Genomic DNA, 21,841 nt, shown 5'->3' on the forward strand with positions numbered 1-21,841 from the left:
GCTTTGTGAACCCGCCCCCGCAGTTTATCACGCAGGAGTCCCTACATGCGGCGCTCGTAAGTGCAAACTAGCCACTCGGCGCTCTTCAACAGTATGCTGGAATGGACTTCAACTCGACGTCATCTCAATCTCAAAGAACCTCTGTTGTGTATATCTGTTCTCCCGAACGAGTCGAACCCGAGTATTTATGCATTCCAGAAAACTGAATGGGGCGAAGGTTCCTTTGTTACATTTTAAACCAGAAAGCCGTTGAGGGAAATCAACGTTAGAATTCCTGGCTACCAAGCAAGAAGCAACCTTGGTAAGAGCATTAACACACATATAAACTTTTATACAAAGATTTTTTCCATTTTACAGTTGTGTGCGTTAAAAACCACACAGCAATATGTACTTTGACCATTGTTGTTATAAATCATAACCTACTCGTATAAGGTTTCCTAAATCTTTATGCACATTGTATCATATGGTTTCGGACAGAAATACAAAAAATATGCATAAATAGTAGCAAGATTCGATTATTAGCTTGCATATAATTATATTCGAGTATAAATATTTATTTACACAATACATTACAATTATATATTTACAATATTCCCCTCACCCGCAAAAGATATTTTCTGTATTAACACTATCCAAGAACTGCTTATAAATATGTAACAGCCAGAAGAGATCTGCAGAACAAGGCGTGAAATTTGGTCCTAGTATCTCAATCTTCCCGTCGTCAGTTGCCTGCTATTTCTTCTGCAAACATCGTGTAACGCTCTTGTTTGCTCTACAGTGATCCACAAACTGTGGTCCAGTGGAGCAACGGAAACTCTATTCAGCCACTCTCAGAGGGATCCATACCTCTCCCAACTCAGTGCCACACGACACTCTCTATCCAGTCCAAGTGCTCGGAGACCCTTATGTAGATGCCTGGTAGACTGGAAGCACATCCAGTAGCACCGCTGGAGATCACCCCCACAATGCTGTAGGAGCAGCTGGAGTAGGGAACGCGATACTGGAGAGGGCCACCAGAATCTCCCTGGAATTAGAGTGCATATGTACATTTGTCCATAGTAGGCAAAACTAAAAAGAATGCAAGCCCTTGTTCTCAGAAAGCATCTTTCCCTCCAAAAAATACAGACTAAGAAAGTCATTAATCAAACTAAAATTAAGCTATGAAATGTGATCTTAAAACATTTAACGTATTAATTAATACAACATTCGATTGCATTTGCGAAGATGGGGATGAGTGATGATATGATGAAATTGATGAATGGACACTCACAAACATCCATGCCCCGGCCAGGATTCGAACCCGGGAACCATGGCGTCGTAGCGCGAATTACTAAGTACTCCACCACGGGGGCCGGAAACAGCATGATTACCTTCTATACATGACTGACTCTACATATCGCTGTAGATTTTACAAATCGGCTAGTAACAGTGCAAACATTAAAATGCCATGTTTCTTTATTTTGATTTAATGATATACGTGATACAGAAAACACACAAACATTAAAACACACATAATATACTCGTTATTTTTTTTAAAAAAAAAGGTATGGAAAATTTCCGTCCAATATCAATGGCCAATGTTAAAAAATAAAATAAAAATAATGATTAAATAAATATATTTCGAACATTTGGGTTCGTGTCCTATCGCAGGAAGAAGGGTCGTTTATTACATTATCCTTGATTTTATTTTGACTTGATCACACATTACTTTTCAGTTATGATGTAACTTCATGCTGTTAAATTCTAAAAACTCTGTCTATGTTTCTTAACTTTCCCCATATATATCTCAAGAATTCATGCAAATTTATGAGAAAGCTCTACACTAGATGTTTCAGTAAGAATGAACTTACGTAGCAGGCATCCCTAAGCCCTTCTGGGTCCCCCGCACAAAGCATTGAACTCTGAAGACCATTCGGAAGTTCTCTGCCCAATCTGTTCCTGTAACTCTCATTGCAACTCTGCAAAGGGACATATTCCAACATAACCTTCTGCAAGATAGTGCTTTTTTCTCCAACTGAAACAAAGAAGTAAGCACGTTTTTATGTAGAGCAAGTAACTACAGAGTGTACGTTGAAAGTTAGGAGACTTATTTCGAGCATTTAGATTGCTACCAATAGGTATAAAGAATGTTAATATCAATTGTTGAGATTTCTTGGTTAATGTTAGTTGTTATGGGATACATTTGTATAAGTAGAGGCAGATCCGTTAATAATACTTGAGAAAGGCGACTCACCGAGTACAGAATCTTCTCTAAACTTCATTTGCACATAAACAATAATCTAAAAACAAGAGGCAAGTTGACCTCGGTGATATAAAGATTAACGTATCGTTTCAAAACGAAATAGTACGGTAGTGGATCGTGCGTGCACGTCTAATATTAACGTGTATTATACTAGGCATACTTGAAACATAAATAGCAACCATTGAAAACACGATATGACTCTAATGTCAAACACTTCACTTTACAACTTGCATCTTGGATTTCCTTTATCAATCAACATACTAAAAAAACAAAAGCATAACGGTTTCCTCACTTAAGAGTTATGGATCGAATAGATGTTTATGATTGTATTTATTTATCATCATGATTTCTTCCATTGCCTCTGTAAACTGAATGTACAGCATGGAAAAAAGAATATTCGCCCAACATAGGCTTAATATCAATAGTCTTATGGGGGGAAGTATTTTTTTTCGATGACTGTACATGGGGCGTAAAATGAATAAACAAAGAAATAAGAATCTGTTCTCGAGAATCGTATCTTCTCTGTAAAACAACAACAACAACAGTAACAATATTTGAGTCGCCAAAACTATTACTCGTAGTTACACAGGCAGAATTTTTCCACTATTGAGGGATGATTTCCCTTTGTCCGCCCCATGGATCCGTTTATTAGGAAGGTGGTTGGTTGATTTGCAATGGCTGAGACAACCTTACTCGTCGAATTCACATACTGTACATTTTTGATCCTCGCAGAGGATTTGAAAGAAGCAGAAAGAAATAAACTAACGAAAGTAGTTCCAATACTTCATTAGAATACATTATGATCATTCTTAGAACTGAATTCTTGGTTGACGTTTAGTATACTGTTCCAGGGAAACGTAAACTTTTTCTTTGATGTTTTAGTTTTATAGTCCACCATTGGTTTCATGTATTCCAGACTTGACTAATGGTCAAATAGGCATGATCAATTTTACAAAACTTTGAACAGAGACAAACCAGAGAAACAGAAAATGATAATCATACTCACAGAAGGAAGTCTGTCCCCACCCGGTTGCCAGCAATGGCATTCTTGGTATTTCATTCTCCGTGTGTAGGCAGGCGGGGAAAACATTCTTGTTCCATGTCACCTTCTCTTTAAGCTTGAAGATGGCCAAATCATGATATAATGTCGGGGGTTCGTACTCCGGGTGGGGGACGATGTCTTCTATCATTATATCAACTGGCGTGGCACCATCCTCGTCTGTGCTGATATCAAGATCGCCAGCCCGAACCAGGACAGGCGTTTTCCTAAAAGAAATGCACGAATGAATAGAGAATACGTTTTCCATTTCACACCAATTTAGGACACAAGTTCCGCTCTTCGATGTATGGAGTCATAAAATGTATAAGGAAAAAGTTGAGGAGGCAGATCTTGTGGAATAAAAGGAGAAGCTATCTGGATTAAAACTCGTTCTGCGGAAGTCAACTCTTTGCCAGGACTAAAACAAACACGTTCAATCCAAACATACACCAGCGGCGTATACTCTGGGTCATCTAGGTAATCGCAGATGACCCGGCTGTATTTCTTTTTTGTAAATATATATATATATATATATATATATATATATATATATATATATATATATATATATATACACACACATTTCTTCGCAATATTCTTCCAAACCAATTTCGATGCATACATTTCTTTGCTTCCAGCGCACGAATGCTTCCAACCGTTTGCCGCTGAATGTCCGGGAACCTTTCTCCAGTCGGTAGAATGACTTCAGGGAATCTCACCCTGACGTCATTCCTCCCGCTTTCCTTACAACCCTTGGCGAGGAGGGAGGAGAAAGAAAGAGGGGGAGGAAACACGGCTTCTCAGGCGTGGTGATTCCGTGGCCAGGGTAAGCTCCTTCTTGTGAGAGTCCACCGCACCGGTCGCACTCTCAACCTTCAGAGCCTTTACCGTTCCCTTCGCTAAACTAGGGAAAACATACCCGGTAGAGTGCGAACAGGAAAATTGAAAAACATGGGTAAACCAATTCTACGCTAATTTTCACTTTACATTTGCTTCTGTCTTGCTGATTTCTGTTACTTGAACATAAATTTATCAAAGGGAAAAAGCTTAAATATTGAAGATGAAGCAAACTAAATTAAAATTCAAAGCTTAAGCAATTAATGCACCTATATGCTGACTCCCCCATCCTTGTATTTACAAAAATAGTGATTGTTTCTCCTCTCTAATCTTCAAAAGCAGCGAGAATACTTCTTTCACAGAACTGAATATTTTTTAAAGGGAAAGATATCAAAAATAAATTATATATACTTAATTTAAGTTGCTAAATTCCACCTCTTTAGATTAATAGTGATGAAGATGAACGAATTAAACATAAAACGAGAAAAAAAAACACATCAGGCACGCAGCCAGGTGGAGGACTCGGGGGGCTGAAACCCCCCTCCCCGAAATCCTACAAATATCTAATTAAAAAAAGTGTATAGTGGTAATTAATTTTACTTCATTAGCAGGATTAAACACCTTGCATAATACGTTGTAATAATCTGAGGTTCATCTTCAGGACTTCTAACCCCACTGTTTCAACTTTATGTGGCGGCTGCTAATAAGGGATGATCCCCATCCCGAAATAAAATTCTGGCTCTGGCCTGCAATGATTCGAACTTTTAAAACCTGTCATTTCGAGCTCGGAAAGGGATTTTTTTATCATTCATAGGGAATTTCATTCTCAGCCAGGAACACAACAACAGAAGTTTTGCGCGTGAAACTGAATGCGTTTAGTCGTTGGCTTCGTGTTTATTATTTATTTAGATGTTAGTGTTTGTCGTGATAGTGCTGTGTTAAAGGGTAATGGATGTGATACAAGATTTGCTGGTGAAACCTTTTGGAACAAGATCTTTTCAGGAGAAGTTGCAACTTGTTAATACAGGTAGGCCAGTGTCATCGCTTGAACTTATTTCTACACACAAAGACAAAAATCGGGAATATGTGAGGCATTTTCGCAAGCAAATTATGACAAAACACCATGGTTGACAGGAAGTGTAAGTGTTAATAAGCTTTGCTTTTTTGTTGGCCGTGCTTACTTTTCGGGGCTGAAAATGTATGGACTGAATGTATGGACGCGTGGCAGATACTGTAATCTTTGCAACGCTTGTGTCAAACATGAAAAATCCAAAAGTCACATAACTTTTTTCGGTAAGCTGCAATCTTTCGCACAGACACGTATTGACGTGCAACTGGACAAACAGCGTGCTTTGGACGTGGTACATCACAAGTAATCGGGTCCTGGAGTAAGTTGAAATTTGCACTTAAATTAATATTGCGGGTTTTTATTTCCCTAGTGCACGTCTTTCATTTTATATTTCACAGGTTGTTTTTTTATAGCTTTATAATACTGTCTTGTTTTATTATTTGAAATTCTGCACGTATATTAAACTGCAATAACGAGAATTAATTGATTGTGGTCGTAGCAATAAGACAAACATTCCGACACAATATTCCTAAATCCAATATGGATCCTGACATAAATTGTACGGAAACTTTTGGAGTTTGAGGATCAAGGGTCGGAGATTACCCACTCTTTAGAACCAGCATACGCCACTGACATACACACTGGTACTTTTATGTCCGAGGCTGAGATTTACATATGTGTCTATAATAAAAGCTGAAGCTGTTGAGGATCGCTTACCACATAAGACACAGTGCAACACATAACCTCAAAAGACTGGTTGCAGTGACGTAGCTACAGAATTTAGGTTGCATGGCCTCTTCTTTCTTTCACCTCGTTTCTTTTCCTAATTTTCTTCCTCTGTTTCTCTATCTCTCTTTCTACATTTTTCTCATTCTTCTTTTGTTGCTCTTTCTATCTTCCCATCTTTCTTCCTTTTTTCTTCCCCATATGTCCCCTCTCCCTCCTTCTTTCTTTTTCTCCTTACTTTCCCTTTTCCTCTGAGTCAAATTTTGACCCTACTCTCTTTCTTCTTTTTGTATCTTAATGTCTTTCTTACTATCCCCGTCTCTCTTCCTTCTTTCTCTCTTTCTTTTCATCTTTCGTTCTTCTTCTGTCTTTTTCATGTCACTTTCTTTCTCTCTTTATATCAATTTCTGTCCCATTCTTTCTACTTTTTTCACCTTATGTATGTATATATGTATGTACAGCGTGTCCGAAAAGTATGTGCAGTGGAAATGTTGAAGTGAATTTGAAGTTGTACTTACGGCAGTTCTGTTTTCTCTACAAAAGATACTGGAAATGTCCTCCAAATTATAATTCCCCGAGCACGAGCTGATGACATCTTCAAAGCAACTGAGCGTGAGATTCAAGAGGGTTGGTTCCAACAAGACGGGGCTACTGCACACACGGCTGGGGCATCACTCCGTTTTTTCGAAGAATTTTTTGGTGATGGCATAATCTCCCGTGTACTCTGGCCTGCTAGGTCTCCAGATCTCACTCTCCCGGACTTTTTTCTGTGGGGCTCACTCAACGGACGGGTATACGAAAACAATCCTCACACACTGGCCGAGCTGCAGAGAGTCATTACACCCAGCACATTGGACAGATAACTCCAGCAACCCGCCATAAAGTGTTTAACAATATGCAGCATCGTGTGCAGGAAAGTCTTCAAGTCGGAGGAAGACATTTCCAGAATCTCCTGTAAAGAAAACTGCACTCCCGTAAGTACAATTTCAAATTCACTTCAACATTTCCACTGCACAGTTACTTTTCGGACACGCTGTATATTATATAACGGATATTCTGTTTTCAAATTATCTGCTATTCGTTTCGGATTCAACGGATAATCCTAATAATACGGATATGTGGATAATCCGAATAATCCGTATATCCAGATAGTACTGATTTGATGAAGGATTCGTTAGAAAATCCGTACAATGAAATACGAACATGACGAATTAAAGAATATGTGGATAGCCCGTGAAACGGATAAACGATAAAACTGTCCGGATAATGCGGACATTCGGATATCCGGATAATTCTGATTTCAGAATATCGGATATCTGGATATTTGAAATCCGGATAGAAAATTATCCGATATCCTGATAAAATTTTATCCCGGATTGGCCTACCCTAGTATGAACGATTCCCCCTTCAATTTGCCTCAACTTCCCACCCCTCTATACCCAAGTAATCTATTATCGTCGATTCGAGTCTAGGACGCATGATGCAGAAATACTACGTTCCAATTCTTTTTAGTTGTTGAGTTTCTGTGGATTTTCCCTGATTACATCAACTCTTCGTCATGCCGAAGCGACGTAAAAAATAAAGAAACAACACAATACAGAGTGTCATTGTTTTCATGGGTGCCGTGCTGTTAGCGAACGTGCTCGTATGGAACACGTGCTCTCAGCGAACACAGTTACGGAAGGATTTGCAGGTGCGTGCTGTTAGCGAACACGCAAACTTGTCCTGTCTTATTTGTCCTTCAAATTGGTCAGCATGCAAGCGTTGCCAGTGATAAGCCAACTTCCGTGGAGAAACACCTCAGTGGCTGGTGCCTCTTGACCTGACCTGACTCACCTCTGATCATTCTTCAATCGGGTCTTCCTTGTCGTACAACAGTTTTGCTACCTTGTGTTCTGATGTCAGACGAGGAATGCCTACGAGGTTAGGTTAGGATCCATTAGCATAAATACAACTAAAAAATATTATTTAGTCTAAGAGAACTAAACATAGCTAGCCTAACCTAATAACATAGGCATTCATCCATGTTTCAAATTAGGCAGGGAGAACTTGGAGTTTCTAGCGGTAAAAGAAAGAAGACTTACATGAACATCGACACCCGGATGAAAACAGCTTTGGAACAACTGAAAATTGATAATAACATTTACAAATGTCTTAGGAAGCTGTCCTTTGTACAAAAAAGTAACCTAGGTTGATTAACATTTACATTTCCTATGTAAAATTTGATTTTTAAGGAAGATGAAATACTTATATGAATATTTTAATAAAAACTTTCATGTAGTTAATCTAAATTGTTGAGGATCCTTCATTTAGCTAATTTCAAACACAAAATGATTATAAGATATCACTGGCAACACTTGCATGTTGACCACTTTCAAGGACAAACAAGACAGGGCAAGTTTGTGTGTTCGCTAACAGTACGCACCTACAAAATCCTTTCCTTCCGGTGTTCTTTACGAGCACGGAATCGTTTTCATGTAACCATTGCACGCACGTACTTCTCTTTTTAACTTAAGAGCAGTAGCGGCTTCTGCCTATTCGCACATTCGCACGTGCACACCAAAATAAAATTATAATGCAAATCATTATTATTATACTTATTGATTGAACTCTATCTCCTTCGAAACATCAAGTGTTCCCACGCCGCTCCACCAAGAGAGATGGTGGAGAAGTCTGCGATCCGTGATATCAAACCGCGTAGACCAGGTCGCGATCAGGGCTTGAAGTTGAACACAATGGTAGTTTCGCTCACTATGACGCTGTTGCTGCAGTCGCGTAGAGGACACTGATTGGGTGTTTTGGCTTGAGCGCCGTGTGAGGGGAGGTTGCATAATTTAGGAAGGCTGTGAACGCAGCGATCTGTGAGAGACCAAATGTAGTGTTGCAAACCCATTCCATTGGAGATCGTGTGACGCAGTCGATGCAACCCATACATCATCGCAAATTGAGGGATTTTTTTTTAAGGGAAATTTCGATGGTTTATTGTCCCGAGCATAACAGGGGAAGAAAAGGAGAAGGGAGGGGGAACTGAAACCAAAACGGGTGTTTTAAGCATGCCTTTGCTACGTGCATCTTGGTCAAAATAAACTGCCTCTGTGGTGCAGTAGCCGAATTATCAACCCGCAGGGAGGGAGCATGCATCAAATAGTCAGCTGTTTTGCATTGTGTGGCTGTTACTGCGTTACAAAATTATTTAACGCTGTCAAAAGGTCGTTCCTGTTTCAGTAAAGTGTTTGATTTCATGATGAATAGGGAAACTGTACATAGCGAAAGCAGACTTAACGTTATTGAATTTTTGGAGGGAAGTTAGCTACAAAGCCTGTAGCAATTGCAGCAATATATGGATACGGCGGAAGAGAAGGGAAATTCTGAAGTACGATTACGAAGCAGGGCAGTGTGAACGTAGCGAGTAGTGTTATTTGCTTTAACATTTATTATTCTCTTCATTTCGCTTGATTTGCTTGGTTTGATCAGTCTGTCATTAGAAATAAACAACAATAAATAAACAACTGATTTCCTCCATGTGGTAATTGGATCGGCTTCTTTGGTGTACGCCAATGTTATTATTCTCCTTGTTCATTAAAATCAGCAGTGCCGGGGAGAAAGTCTTTACGAAATATTTTGCAAATCGACAATTGTATTGATATTGTAGATCGGTATTTCTATGTTTTGAGTGATTTTGTCAGGTTATCGAATGCTGAATTACAACTCCACAATAACATCGCTCTTCTCGTGATTGGCTGGATAATTTCCGAAATATTTGAAATTTGTAAAAAAATTCGTGTTAAAGAAAAACATGAAATACATATAACTCTGTCATAGCCCCATTTTCAGTGAAAGGTGATCAAAACTTGGGTTGCCAATATATTAAGCTTCATTATGTACGCAAAAACGGGTGTGAGTATTTCACAGTGGTGGTATAATACTTCTGGACGATAGACTGAAGTGCACAACCATAGAGCCAGACCATGAGCCGCCACTGCTTAAGAGGCGAAATACTCTGTAATGAAACTTACCCTTGTGCATTGTAGGCACAATGACCAGCCGTGAGCACGTGCATGTCACTTATCAAAGATCCACCACATCCCCAGTTAATCCCAGACCCATTCTCGTAACCCAGAAGAACCTGGAAAGAAAAATACAAAACTTTAGAAACATCGGAAATGTATTTCGAGCAAAAATTCATTCAGGCAATCCTTAACAGCTGGACTCATAGCCACCAGTATAATCCTCTGTGAGGATCGTGATCGTGTTGTGTCATCCTTATCTATGCGATTAGCCAAAAGTGTCAGAAAAGCGAAGTAAAATAAAACAAGTCAAGCAATCAATTACCAATAAATCTTGAATTACCATAATCGTCCCTTAAAAAACAACATCGTAGGTAGTAATTAAAATAAATTATAGCTTTCCCCTCACCTCCCTCTTTGCCATGAGAAAGTCACCCATCAATCCTCTACTGACATGAGTTTGGGCAAGGTATGCAGTGGATGCGATTTTGAACTTTCCTATTTTATATGCAAAATATGCAAAATACTTAACATAAAAATGTTGTCTCGATCAGCGTCCGCTGTATGATGCCAAAGTGACAGTCTGGTGTGCTGTATCTGCTAGCAATGTTGTCGGTCCATATTTCTTCGAAGATTAATTTGGAGCAACGTGCACTGTCAACGCTAATCGCTACAGGCACATGATTGACACTTTTCTCATGTCTGCGATTCAAGATCAAGATCGTGGGGATCTCTGGTTTCAACAGGATGGCGCAACTGCGCATACGGCGGCAGTTTTCATGACTGCTCTGCGAAACTTGTTTCCAGGCAGTCTATTTCCCCGTTCATCTTGCTCTTCAGATCTCAGTGTCCCTGATTCTTTCCTCTGCGGTTACCTGAAAAGGGGGGGGGGGGGTCCATCGACGACCAACAACCTTAGAGGAACTCAGAAATCACATCAGGGCGGAAAAAAACGGTATCCAACCGGATACATTACGCAAGGTCATTGGTGATTTTCAACTCTTCTTACATCAGTGTATTCAAAATGATGGTGGCCATCTTGCAGATGTTGTATTCAAAATGTGATTTTTGTTTTCTTTTCTCCAAGGATTGGAGTTTCCATTGGTGTACCAAACGTGTCTGTCTGGACACTGATTTCAAACATATTCATCCTTCACATCAGATAACTATTTTTGCCGCACCCTGTATATCGGATCGTGGTGCTGATCACATCACCTCTACAAATGGCCGATATCCTGTATGTGGGACCCTACCTCCACACACACACACGACACGTCGCAATTTGCAGGGCACAGCTAAGATATACGTACGTACATTGCTCGAAGTGGAGGGAACATGGAGGATGCAATGCCCCAGTTTTAAACAAAATCAAAGAACATCACACACAGGTAGGATATTTTGCGTAAGCATCCCCCACCTACTGTATTGTCCTGCTGATGTTGATCCATATAAGCATCCCCCAGCTAATAATTTCTACCTGGAGCACTATATGTGTATTATATTCATGCATATAAATCGAAATAGGCAGGCAAAAACAAAGACAGACACAGTTAAAAGATTAAAAAATCCTTGAAGTTGTAACTACCAAGCCTGTAGTTGGAAAAAATCTAGACGTCACTATGTGTCAAATCAACATACGTTTGTGTGCTTTTTGTATCATCTTTTCCAAAACTGTTTTTGAACTTACCATGTGTCCAAATTCCCCCATTGTAGCATTCTCTCCATTTTCTATTAAAGGAACAAGGACCGTCGGACAGCTGCGACTATACTCCATGCAGGCTGCGGAAGAAAATGAAAATTCATTATAAACCTATGTGAAGTAAACAGCAAAATAGAATGGTCCACTTTAGCGTATTATTTTAGAATCCCAAACGATTTGCAGTAGGTTTGTCTCATTGTTCTTATGCTCTTAACTCAGCCTCAGCTGGCATCTGTAACGTCTGCTATTGAGATGCGACGAGAGATACCAGGGAGAGCTACATTCATTGTGGATCTCAAAGAAACAATATGATTGCTCGTATTCGTCGCTGCAGTAATGAGTGGACATGAAAACTTTGCGATTGATAGTTTAAAGCATAGGATATATAATTTCCATAGAATCAGGCCCTGGTTTGCAAAAGTTAAGGGTTCAATGAATGTGATAGTATTACTAAATCGTATTACGTCAGGACATACAACTTCTAAAAGTCATTCAATAGATTCGGATTGTACAAAACCGAAATTGTATGTGTGGCAATAAGGAAGATATACACCCCCCCCCCCCACACACACAAAACATTTTATGCTCACCAAAAGAAAATTATTTTTATCCCTGCCAGGGATGTTTTTATCCTCCTCAAAGAAAATTGAATTGAAAGCATGCAGTATACCATTTCTTAAATGTTACAAACACAATTGAAAAATCATTCATGTCCATTAATTGTCTAGTCATCAAAAATTTCCATGCCGAAAAGTATGCAGCCTTGTGGATTAAAGGATGACAATTCTGTAACTGACCAACCGAATATGTATTCAAGTGTTCACAAGAAACTTGTAGGTGGTTAAATGGACATTAAGCTTGACCCTGGTAATGGCAATTTGGATAAGTTTTCGGTGTTACTAGTTAGATATCCGTTTTCGTGTACGAGTTTGGGTTTCCTTAGAATGTAAATTATTAATTATTGTTATTATTTATTTTTTTGAAGTAGGGTTACACTTACGTTTACAGGTTACTTTGATTCGGTAACTATTAAGACAGTATTTTGCCCTACATACACTGTTTCTAAATTACGTCATAAATGTATTAAGTAAGATTTAATGGCCTAGGTTACAACCAATGTTCCAAGGTTCCTTGAATCGGAAGGCAATAGTTTAATTTACTGACTGGTAACATATATGCAAATTTGCATACTCCCCAAAAAAAACTACTTCCCGAAATGAAATCACAAATACGCCCCTGATTAGACCAACGGTTCTTCCCAAGATATTTGAAAAATGTTCAGGTAATTCGAATGGTGAAATTGTAGCGACATTTTATTACAAATAATATTGTTTTCTGTGATTTACAGGCTGTCAGTTGAAGCAATTAACTGCCATGTCCAACAAAATAACGAGAACACGTTTTCACAAGACATTAGAATCATGTTTTCTGCCGTTGTGCAGGACGAAAAATTTTGGTCGGCACGAGATTGAGCAAAATATATTAATAATTCTGACGTTCGGGACTGAAAAAATTTTCCATTTCCCGATCAGGTCGGAAAATTTTCGAAATTTCCCAATGCAGTTTAAATCTCTAATTGTACACAGTATTTCCTCTCCAAGTGATTATTTTTGCACATCTTGAATAAGAATTGTTAATTTCAAGAAATTTCAGACACTTATCCTGCAGAACATATCAATCAATCATTATATTTAGCCTCTTTTAAATAAGATCTTTGGAATTTCTCGGCTGTTCGGGATTACGAAAAGTAGGGATCTGACCTCGACAATTCACACCCAGTCATGTTCAATTATTACTTCTTTTACATTACCCATCGGCATGTAAAAACATTGATCAAAGGTAGCATGAAGGACAGTAGATTAAGTGGTATCTGTTTGATGTCTGTGTGATGTTTTGATGTATCTGTTTGATGTCTGTGTGATGTTTTGATGTATCTGTTTGATGCTAATAACAAAAACAATAACAATAAAAATTTCTATGACTGAAGGGCAAGTCATGAAATCTTACTATGTACCCCCTGAGAGAAAAATCTGCGGGCGGCCTTGGAGTGGGCAAACCCCCCCCCCCCAAAAGCAAGAAGTTTAATTCGCAGTGGATATACACCATATTATATTTGAGTGTAATATGTACGTACATACAAGAAAGAGAGACTCTCTACGAAACACTTATAAAGTGGGCAATTCCTCTTCCACAGTGTCTGGAATCTTTGATCTGTGTACCTAACCTCACAGATGGATATATATATATACATGTATATACATATATATATATATATATAATTTCTATCAATAGTGGATTCTTATTTTAATAATAATGTACACAAAGTAAAGAAAAAATATGTAAGTTTATGTTCTAAACATCAGTACATATATATGGATAAAACTGCAAGAAGCTGTAATCCCAAATAATAGTAAATAAATAAAAATATAGTTTAAAGTATGCTGCTGAGTGGTTGATAACTTTGTAAAGGACATGCTGGACTTCCAAAATTTCAAAGTTCGAATCTTAGACGTTTCTTCGTCATCCCGATTAACCTAGAGAGAATAAAAAAGAAACATAAAGTATCCTAACCTAACCCACCTAAAAACGACGTAAAAATAAGTTAAACGCAAATACCTATTGAGCTTCTTCTCGGAGCTGTTGCATTCCCGTCTGAGCGCATTTCAGAAACTTCCGTTGTGACTTGCGGTTTCCTTCCATCATTGATGACATAATCGTCGCAGCAGATGATTGTCTTATATCCTGTGGAGCTGCAGATCTCTGGTCTCTCCTTGTTGAACCACAGTCTGTAGAGGGCGGAGGGACAATCGGTAATGGATCGGCACACGCCCGTGTGACCTCTCTTCCTCAACTTACATCTGAAACCTTACACGTAGAACAAACATAACGTGTATCAAAACAAATCATGCCTCTCTCCAATATATCTTGAGTTAACAGCTAATCTATTAAAACTTGGACAATATTTAATTCAAGAAAAGAGAGTAAAGGATAATTCTGCCCTTAGCCCAGTCAAAAAAGGCCAATAATTCCGTAAAATCTGAATTTTGGTCAGTTGTTAGAACACTACTAGTAGTGCAAAATCCCAAAAGTCCCCGCCCCTCCTCGTAGTGCTTCCCCCCAGCGTCCCCCATCATCAATTTCGCAGACTCTCAGTTATTGACCTATATCTCCGTAACCAATCGTCGTAGTCAGGTATTCTTTTTTAGTCTTAATCCTCATTAGATGGGCTACAAAAAAGATTCTGTTTAATTTTTCAATAATGTCGGTGGTTTTGACGTAATATAAAAAATAATTTTCAAAAATTGAAATTTTTATAGTACTTTTTAAAGTTTTTGCCTCAAGTTTTGAACAAATTAAATGACAAGAAATTGTTTCCAATAAAAGTTAGTTATAAAATAGTAGCCTATTTTATAAGCTTTAAAACGATATAAGTTTCAATGTATTTTGATTAAGGGTACACCATAAAATGTCTCCAAATGGAGGATAGTACCAAAAAAGTGTCTCACAGTCCGGCGGTTAAGTCCGGAATCATTGACTTGTTAATAAAAGCAAGAGACTTGGTAGAATCAATTGTTGTACCACTTAAGATATGTTCAGTCTAGTAGCCATCGCTGTCAAGGGCGGTCGAGCCACGGGTTATTTTATTATATATTTATTTATAGTTTTGTAGAGAAACTCACTATTTATAATGTGAATAACGGCAAGTTGAAAGTCTTAATAATTCTCGAACTAAACTATAGTATTTTATATCTTGTAAGATTACGAGATGTTTGTTTGAAGACTTTAGACGAACTGAACCCTTAATATATGATTTTTTATATTTATAAATTTGTATTTAATAACATTTTAAAGAGAAATACAATTTATATACAACCCAATTTGATTTCTTAAAGTAGGAGTTATTGAAATTTATACAGTAGTAAATTGTTTTATTATTTGAAAGAAAAACACATATTCATTGTAATTGATGATACGAAAATATTGAAATTTGTTTTACAAAATATGTTAATATTAATTTCTCATTATATCGGTTCCCTTTTGGATCAGGTCTTCAATTCAAATCCTACATTTGGATAATGTAGTAGTACAAGCAAGACTTCCCATTCAACACCAAACACCTATACTCTATCCGGAGAATCTCTCTTCTCGTTATACTTAAAATCTCTGTGAAATCTGCAGTGGGCTTTTCACGCTCAAGTACATTATAACCAATCACGAGGTGCCATAATCTGTCCCTGGAATCTATGGAGTAAGCGAACGAAAGTAAGTCTCTGCGCACGTAGTAACTCGAGAGGGTTCGACCAATGAAAACTTGCGAGAAAACAGGATTGCTTGAAGGGGGGAGGGAATGCATTTACCAGCTGTTTGCATCAGTGTGTACTGTTTGGCTCCGCCCAGGGATCGAGCAGATTAGTTGTCGTTGTTATTTTAAGGTAAGTAAGAAATGTGGTGTGTATACGCCCTTGAAATTAACGAATGTTAATATTTTATACATATTTTGAAAGCTCGTTTAATTATATTTCTGATCACATAGTACCATTGTAAGAATGTTTTTTGTGTCAAAGGAACGATACCTATTTTTGTTGAAAAACTTTGTCCAGAGGTGAGTTCCTAAAGTGGTTGGGAACAGGTTACACTCGTCTCTGGAATTTACCTTTTTTCACATTAAAATACGTTTTATTATTTTATTAAAGATTTCCTAATAATGTTAAATTTGCATAGACTTTCACGAAGCACTAAATGTTATTAATATGTTGGGTTTATGTATTAAATCTTTCAGTGATAAATTTCTTTGCAGAAGTGTTTTTTTTTATTTATTTCTAAGACAATTAGTAGGATGGAATTAGCTAAAATTTTGCTCCAACCCAGAATTAAATACTACAGAAAATATTTTTCCAAGAATGTTCCCCAATATTAGGACAACTCAAATTCGAAATGCCAAGAGATGGAAGCTTGGGGAAATCATTCTACATACGAGGGTCCATCAATAAGTAAACACTCCGCCACGGGAGCCGGTTATGCGTCGTTACTTTACATAATGCATGTCACCATTCCAATCAAAAGTTTGACATTAACAATTTCTCTAATAAATTATATAAAAAAATGAATAAATATGTTTTCTTGAGCACAAGCAATACTTTCAACGAAACTATTAGCAGTGGGGCGGCCACCTTTGGTACCCATGGGCCACCTTGGGAACAGATGTAACGGTTTTGTATTTCTTTCTTATTTTTTTAACTTACAAGCAATTTTACAAAATATTCATATGGTACATGTTGTTAATGAGGTATGCAGCGGACTCTTTTTAATTCGTACTCCAAGGGGCTACGAAAAAAATCGAATTTTCCAAAATTCGAATTAACCAGAATATAATAAAATAAACACCAATGAAATAACACACTGTATTAAACATAAAACAGCATTAATACGCAAACAGTACACCTTACCTTACAACTGCTATGTTTTATCCATATCTCCATCCAGGAACAGTACATTTATTGGAATATTGGAATCACGTGATTGTTTGAACGACTTTAAAACACACGCGTCAATATCGGTAAGTTGCCGCCTCTAACACGCTTTCTCTTTCGCACGCACTTCAACTTTCTTATCTAATGTTAAGCTACTGTACGCACCACGTTTCGACATTGTGACTCCACTAAAACACACAGACAAATGACTCCTTCTGTAAGCTATCCGCTTCCCTCTCAACTTGTTTCTGAGAGGGTGAAGGTCACATTCCTACAAACAAAAGGTCTGGAGATTCCCGCTGCCCTCTCTTATCTGCCATCCGAACAGGGACGGCGACAGGGGTGGGCACGGGTGGGCAAGCGCCCACCCAAAAATTTCTGTGCCCACCCGATTGCCTACCCAATCAAATTCAATAAGTACATATGCTTAGTGATATGTAAATCGCTCAATAAATAAGTGTATTCTGGTGTTCATAACATGTATATTTTACTTGTGAATATTATTTATGCTAGAAATGTTCACATATTATCAACCCATAAAAAGCTATTTTTTCATTAGAAAGTGAAAGTAATTAATAGAGGTATTGAAACAAAAAAAACCTGTCAAATTAATACTTCTATGATTAAAAGCAGCTAGTACGCTTAGGAGGATAAAATTATGCAGGGTATAATCAAGATTAGATCAGACTTTAGAGTGAACTTGAGGACTGCAGCTCCAAGCCTTCACTGGGAAAGACTGCTTTGGAAAGTACCACATAATTAAAATATTATATACTTCGGATGTGGTAAAAAAAAAAAAATAATAACAAACCACACCATGTAACTTGGCGAGAAGTTAACAGAAACTGTGTAGAGGAGATTGGAGCGAGGTCTTGGTGCTGTAAGCTCCAGGCCTCCACATACGTATATAAATCCCGGCCTGGGTATGGTTGAAATAATCTCCAAATAAGCAAATAAAAACATCTTAGCGTTACTTCCTCCAGCAGCACAATAAATTATTTCGACATTTTAATTATTATTATAATAATTTGATCAAGAAGACTTAGATGTGCAGACCATGTAACACGAATGGCAGAGGAAAGAATAGTTTACAGGATTCTTGTTGGGAAACCTGGTGGTAAGAGACCAGTAGGAAGGCCAAGACGAAGATGGAGGGATAACATTGAGATGGACCTAAAGGAAATCGGTAAGGATGCGAAAAAATTGATAGATCTTGCTCCGGATAGGGACAGATGGAAGGCTTGTGTTGCTGCAGTCATAAACTTTCGGGATTAAGTATTCTACGCAGTGTAGCATAGTTCTAATTAGCTCCGCATTGAAATTTCAGAAGTGCCCCTTTCTTTATTTCATTACAATTTTTACATACCTGCCATCTTCAAATACCAATATGGTATGTGAAATATCAACTTTATATTCGTTCTACTAATAAGAAAGGATCACAATAATCACAACAATACCGAACTGAATAAATTTTGATAAACCAGTTATGTATGTATGGATCACCAGAGGAGGGGAGTTGAACACAGGATCTCTTCATTATAATGCGACTGCGTTATGCCATTGCAGAAAAAAATATACAGAAAGAACTCGCAACATTTTATGTCATTATGTCAACATGTCATTTTACCACCACAGAAGATGCGTCCATTTTAAGAGGGTGTATTGCCTGAGACAAATATTTTAGACTTTTGGAAAACAACGTCATTGTTCACAGAAATAGCTGCCTTGATCTACTAATGAACACTGTGCAATGTGTTTCATTAGTAGAAACTACCACCTCAACTTTCGAAGTGGTATGTACTAATGAAACTACATATTTGGAAGAGTAAGTTGTGGATGATTTGTATTATTTTAAGTCATTTTTCTGCTAATTTGGATAATGACGACGAAAGGGTTCAATGGTGATTAGATGAAAGTGACGAAGGAGCGAAAACAAACACACGCGGACACTCAAAATACAAATCCCTATAAATTATTTCTTCGACTGTGGTTCCAGGTGCCAGGGACTCGTTGAGCTGCAAGAATAAAGTTTGCAGGGTATTCTGTACAGGACAGAGGTTGACATTCTAGTGTGTTCAAAATGATCATGCCATACAAGCCAAGTCATCTATAAAAAATATAAGTTAGATGAATTATTCCTGGTACGATGAACAACTTCGATGAATTCCTAGTGTCCTAAATAATTTTGTTACCTCAAAAAATATATTCATGTAACCATACATGTATTGCTTCTCCCGCATGAGTACCATTGTTACAAATGAAACATCCTCTATCTATAGGAAATATACTAATTATACAAACTATTATTGCCTGCCTAACAATATCAACATTTATAAAATCCACATGACTTTCCTATGTATTATTTCCAGCATTTCTAGTTAAACATAAAAACAAAAATATAATAAACAATTCTTTTTAACCCTTATATATAAGGAAAATTATTGGGGGGGATTTTTGTCGTATTGTTCCTAATTATAATGTAATTTAATATAATTCATCTTATGTAATAATATGCACCTCTCTTTTTAATTTAAATTAAAGTTTTATTCTGGCTTAGTTCAGAAAACGAATATCAACTTAGCTAATAATCTCTTCAATTCTGAACAGATTTTTCAATCTTACTTGTTTATTATTTATGAGTGATATTTTGTCAAAATAGCCTTTCATAAGCCTAGGAATTCTTCATGGACAATGAACAAAGAATTTGTTTTCCGTCTGTGTTTTAAATAATTCCTAATGAGGTTCATTTTAATCCAAACATTCAGTGGCGGCGATTAGGGACAGCGGGAGGGGAAGTGCATCCCCCTCCCACATTTTGCCACTTTTTTGCCCCCGCTAAGCCTTTTCTACCAAAAAAAAATATATTGCCCTTGCCCCTCAAATGTTGGAACCTAATCGCCCCTACTGCAAACATTCAGATAGGTTGTCAGTTGTACAAACCTTGTAAGCTAAGAAAAGTGACCCCCAAAGAGTAAGATAACTCTTTCAGTCAAAAACTCATACGATGAAAATACTATGCTCAGGAACATGCATTTAAATTACGAGAAACATCACGACTGTCTACCATCGCACTTTCTATCACTGTCGCCGAATACATAAAATCAAGTATGTGCTGTACTTTCTTTCTTTTTTTTTCTTTCGAAGAGCAAAATGTGGTGATGCAACACAAGCTTAAAGCTAATTCGCATTTATTTCATTACATTAACATGCATGAAAGAATGTGACTGTGAATGTATGGCTTGGATAAACACTTCGTTGAAATAATTGTGTCCATCAGAGATAATGCGAAAGGAAATGGAACAAGTTGCGAGAATATATTAGAAAAGAATAAAGAGGAAAACAAGGAAATGAAAGGGAAAAGAAGCAAGAAGGAAATCGGGCGTGTAAGAGAGAGGGGGATACATATACTGTACGTCTTACATGGACATATATATGGTCTTAAATTCATACTGCCCACCCTAATGTATCAATATGGAGCTTCTGCCCACCCGGTCGAAAATTTCTGGCGCCGCTCCTGCATCCGAACATCTGTTAACCATAAAAACAACCTTTTCAAGAAGAAAAGGGGCACGAGTCATCTGTTGGAATTTCTTACGTAGCAACCACTTTGTTTTTTCTTGGAAATATTTATGTTAAATTATTGGAAACCTGACTTTGAATTATCCAAATTTAACCTTCAAAATTCGAATTAAGTAGTCATTTTTAACATTGTTTTAGATAGGGGTTTCAAGGGGAATGTGCTTTTGTTCGAATTATCCAATAATTCGAATTATCCAAGTTCGAATTAAAGTTCTCTCATTGGAGATTTATAAATTGCCCTAGAAGCTTAACTATGGCCACCTTTGGCTCACCTACCTTACTATTACAGATGCATCCGCACAAATGAGGTAGAACTTCTAGAATAGTTGAGAAATTTTTCCACCTGACTTACTATCAGCCGTAAAGGCACAGACTATTGGAGGAGGGGTTAGTAACCACGTGGCCTGCCTACGCAGCAAGTTGGGATTGCCCCGTCTATCCAGCCACCAGAGACAATAGGGAGACAAGATTTCGCTTTCGATTTGCGCTGACAAAATATGATCGATTTGAACTTTTCCTCCACTCTACGTCTTCTATTCGTGTCGAGCCTCAAGATTTGTTTTTCTTATCCAACTTACCATATAGAGGCCCGTACGCCCTTGGTGTATCTGGCATCACAAACAACAGGATTACTCCGCACGCCACAACACAACTGTAAACCATCTCACTGCACAAATCGTCTTAATTGTTTCCTCCAACAATTCAGTATAAAAATTTGACATGACATGTTACGTCAAATGGCTTCTTACTATTTCTAAAGGAGGAAACTCAAATAAAGGAACTTACGCAATCATTTGTTGTGGGGAACCATTTCCGAGTTCCTTTGAAAAGTAATGTCTTTACCTTATTCGCTGTGACGTACGGAAAACGTCTGGTGGTGCCACATAGCGGAAGCGTTCCGAAGCAATTTTCCACAACTATATGACGAGTAGGGTTTAATTGTACTTTTCCTGTGAGATGCCTAAGCTAGTTTATCTTAGGTTTAATTTAACATTAGAGTAAAGAGTAAGGGATTAGTGGCCTTGTTATATGTGCTAATGTTTTACTATACCCTGTCCCAGATATCTCTGGAGCAAGGCTGCGCATAACGGCACTCACGTGTTCATTGCTGGAGCCGTCTCACGCCACAACTTGCGCAGAGACTTGTTTTCGTTCGCCTGCTCCAGAAATAT

At 37.8% G+C, this 21,841-nt stretch overlaps 1 protein-coding gene across 2 annotated transcripts; it reads right to left on the reverse strand.

Annotated features, from left to right (window-relative positions):
* Positions 1-601: 601 nt before the first annotated feature.
* LOC145990203 (venom protease-like) lies at positions 602-21,422 on the reverse strand. 2 transcript variants are annotated; one of them, XM_083125871.1, is made up of 8 exons: positions 21,248-21,422; positions 14,236-14,484; positions 11,608-11,699; positions 9,930-10,039; positions 7,998-8,036; positions 3,249-3,508; positions 1,851-2,014; positions 602-1,024 (listed from the first exon to the last, which is right to left on the reverse strand). In XM_083125871.1, the coding sequence occupies exons 1-8, from the start codon at positions 21,330-21,332 to the stop codon at positions 857-859; spliced, it is 1,167 nt and encodes a 388-aa protein (XP_082981997.1). In that variant the 5' UTR covers positions 21,333-21,422; the 3' UTR covers positions 602-856. The 2 variants fall into 2 exon arrangements, with proteins under 2 accessions (XP_082981997.1, XP_082982006.1); XM_083125880.1 differs by lacking the exon at positions 7,998-8,036.
* Positions 21,423-21,841: the final 419 nt, after the last annotated feature.

This window comes from Lepisma saccharinum, chromosome 1 (assembly GCF_977018435.1).
Source record: "Lepisma saccharinum chromosome 1, izLepSacc3.1, whole genome shotgun sequence".
Lineage (NCBI taxonomy): Eukaryota > Metazoa > Arthropoda > Insecta > Zygentoma > Lepismatidae > Lepisma > Lepisma saccharinum.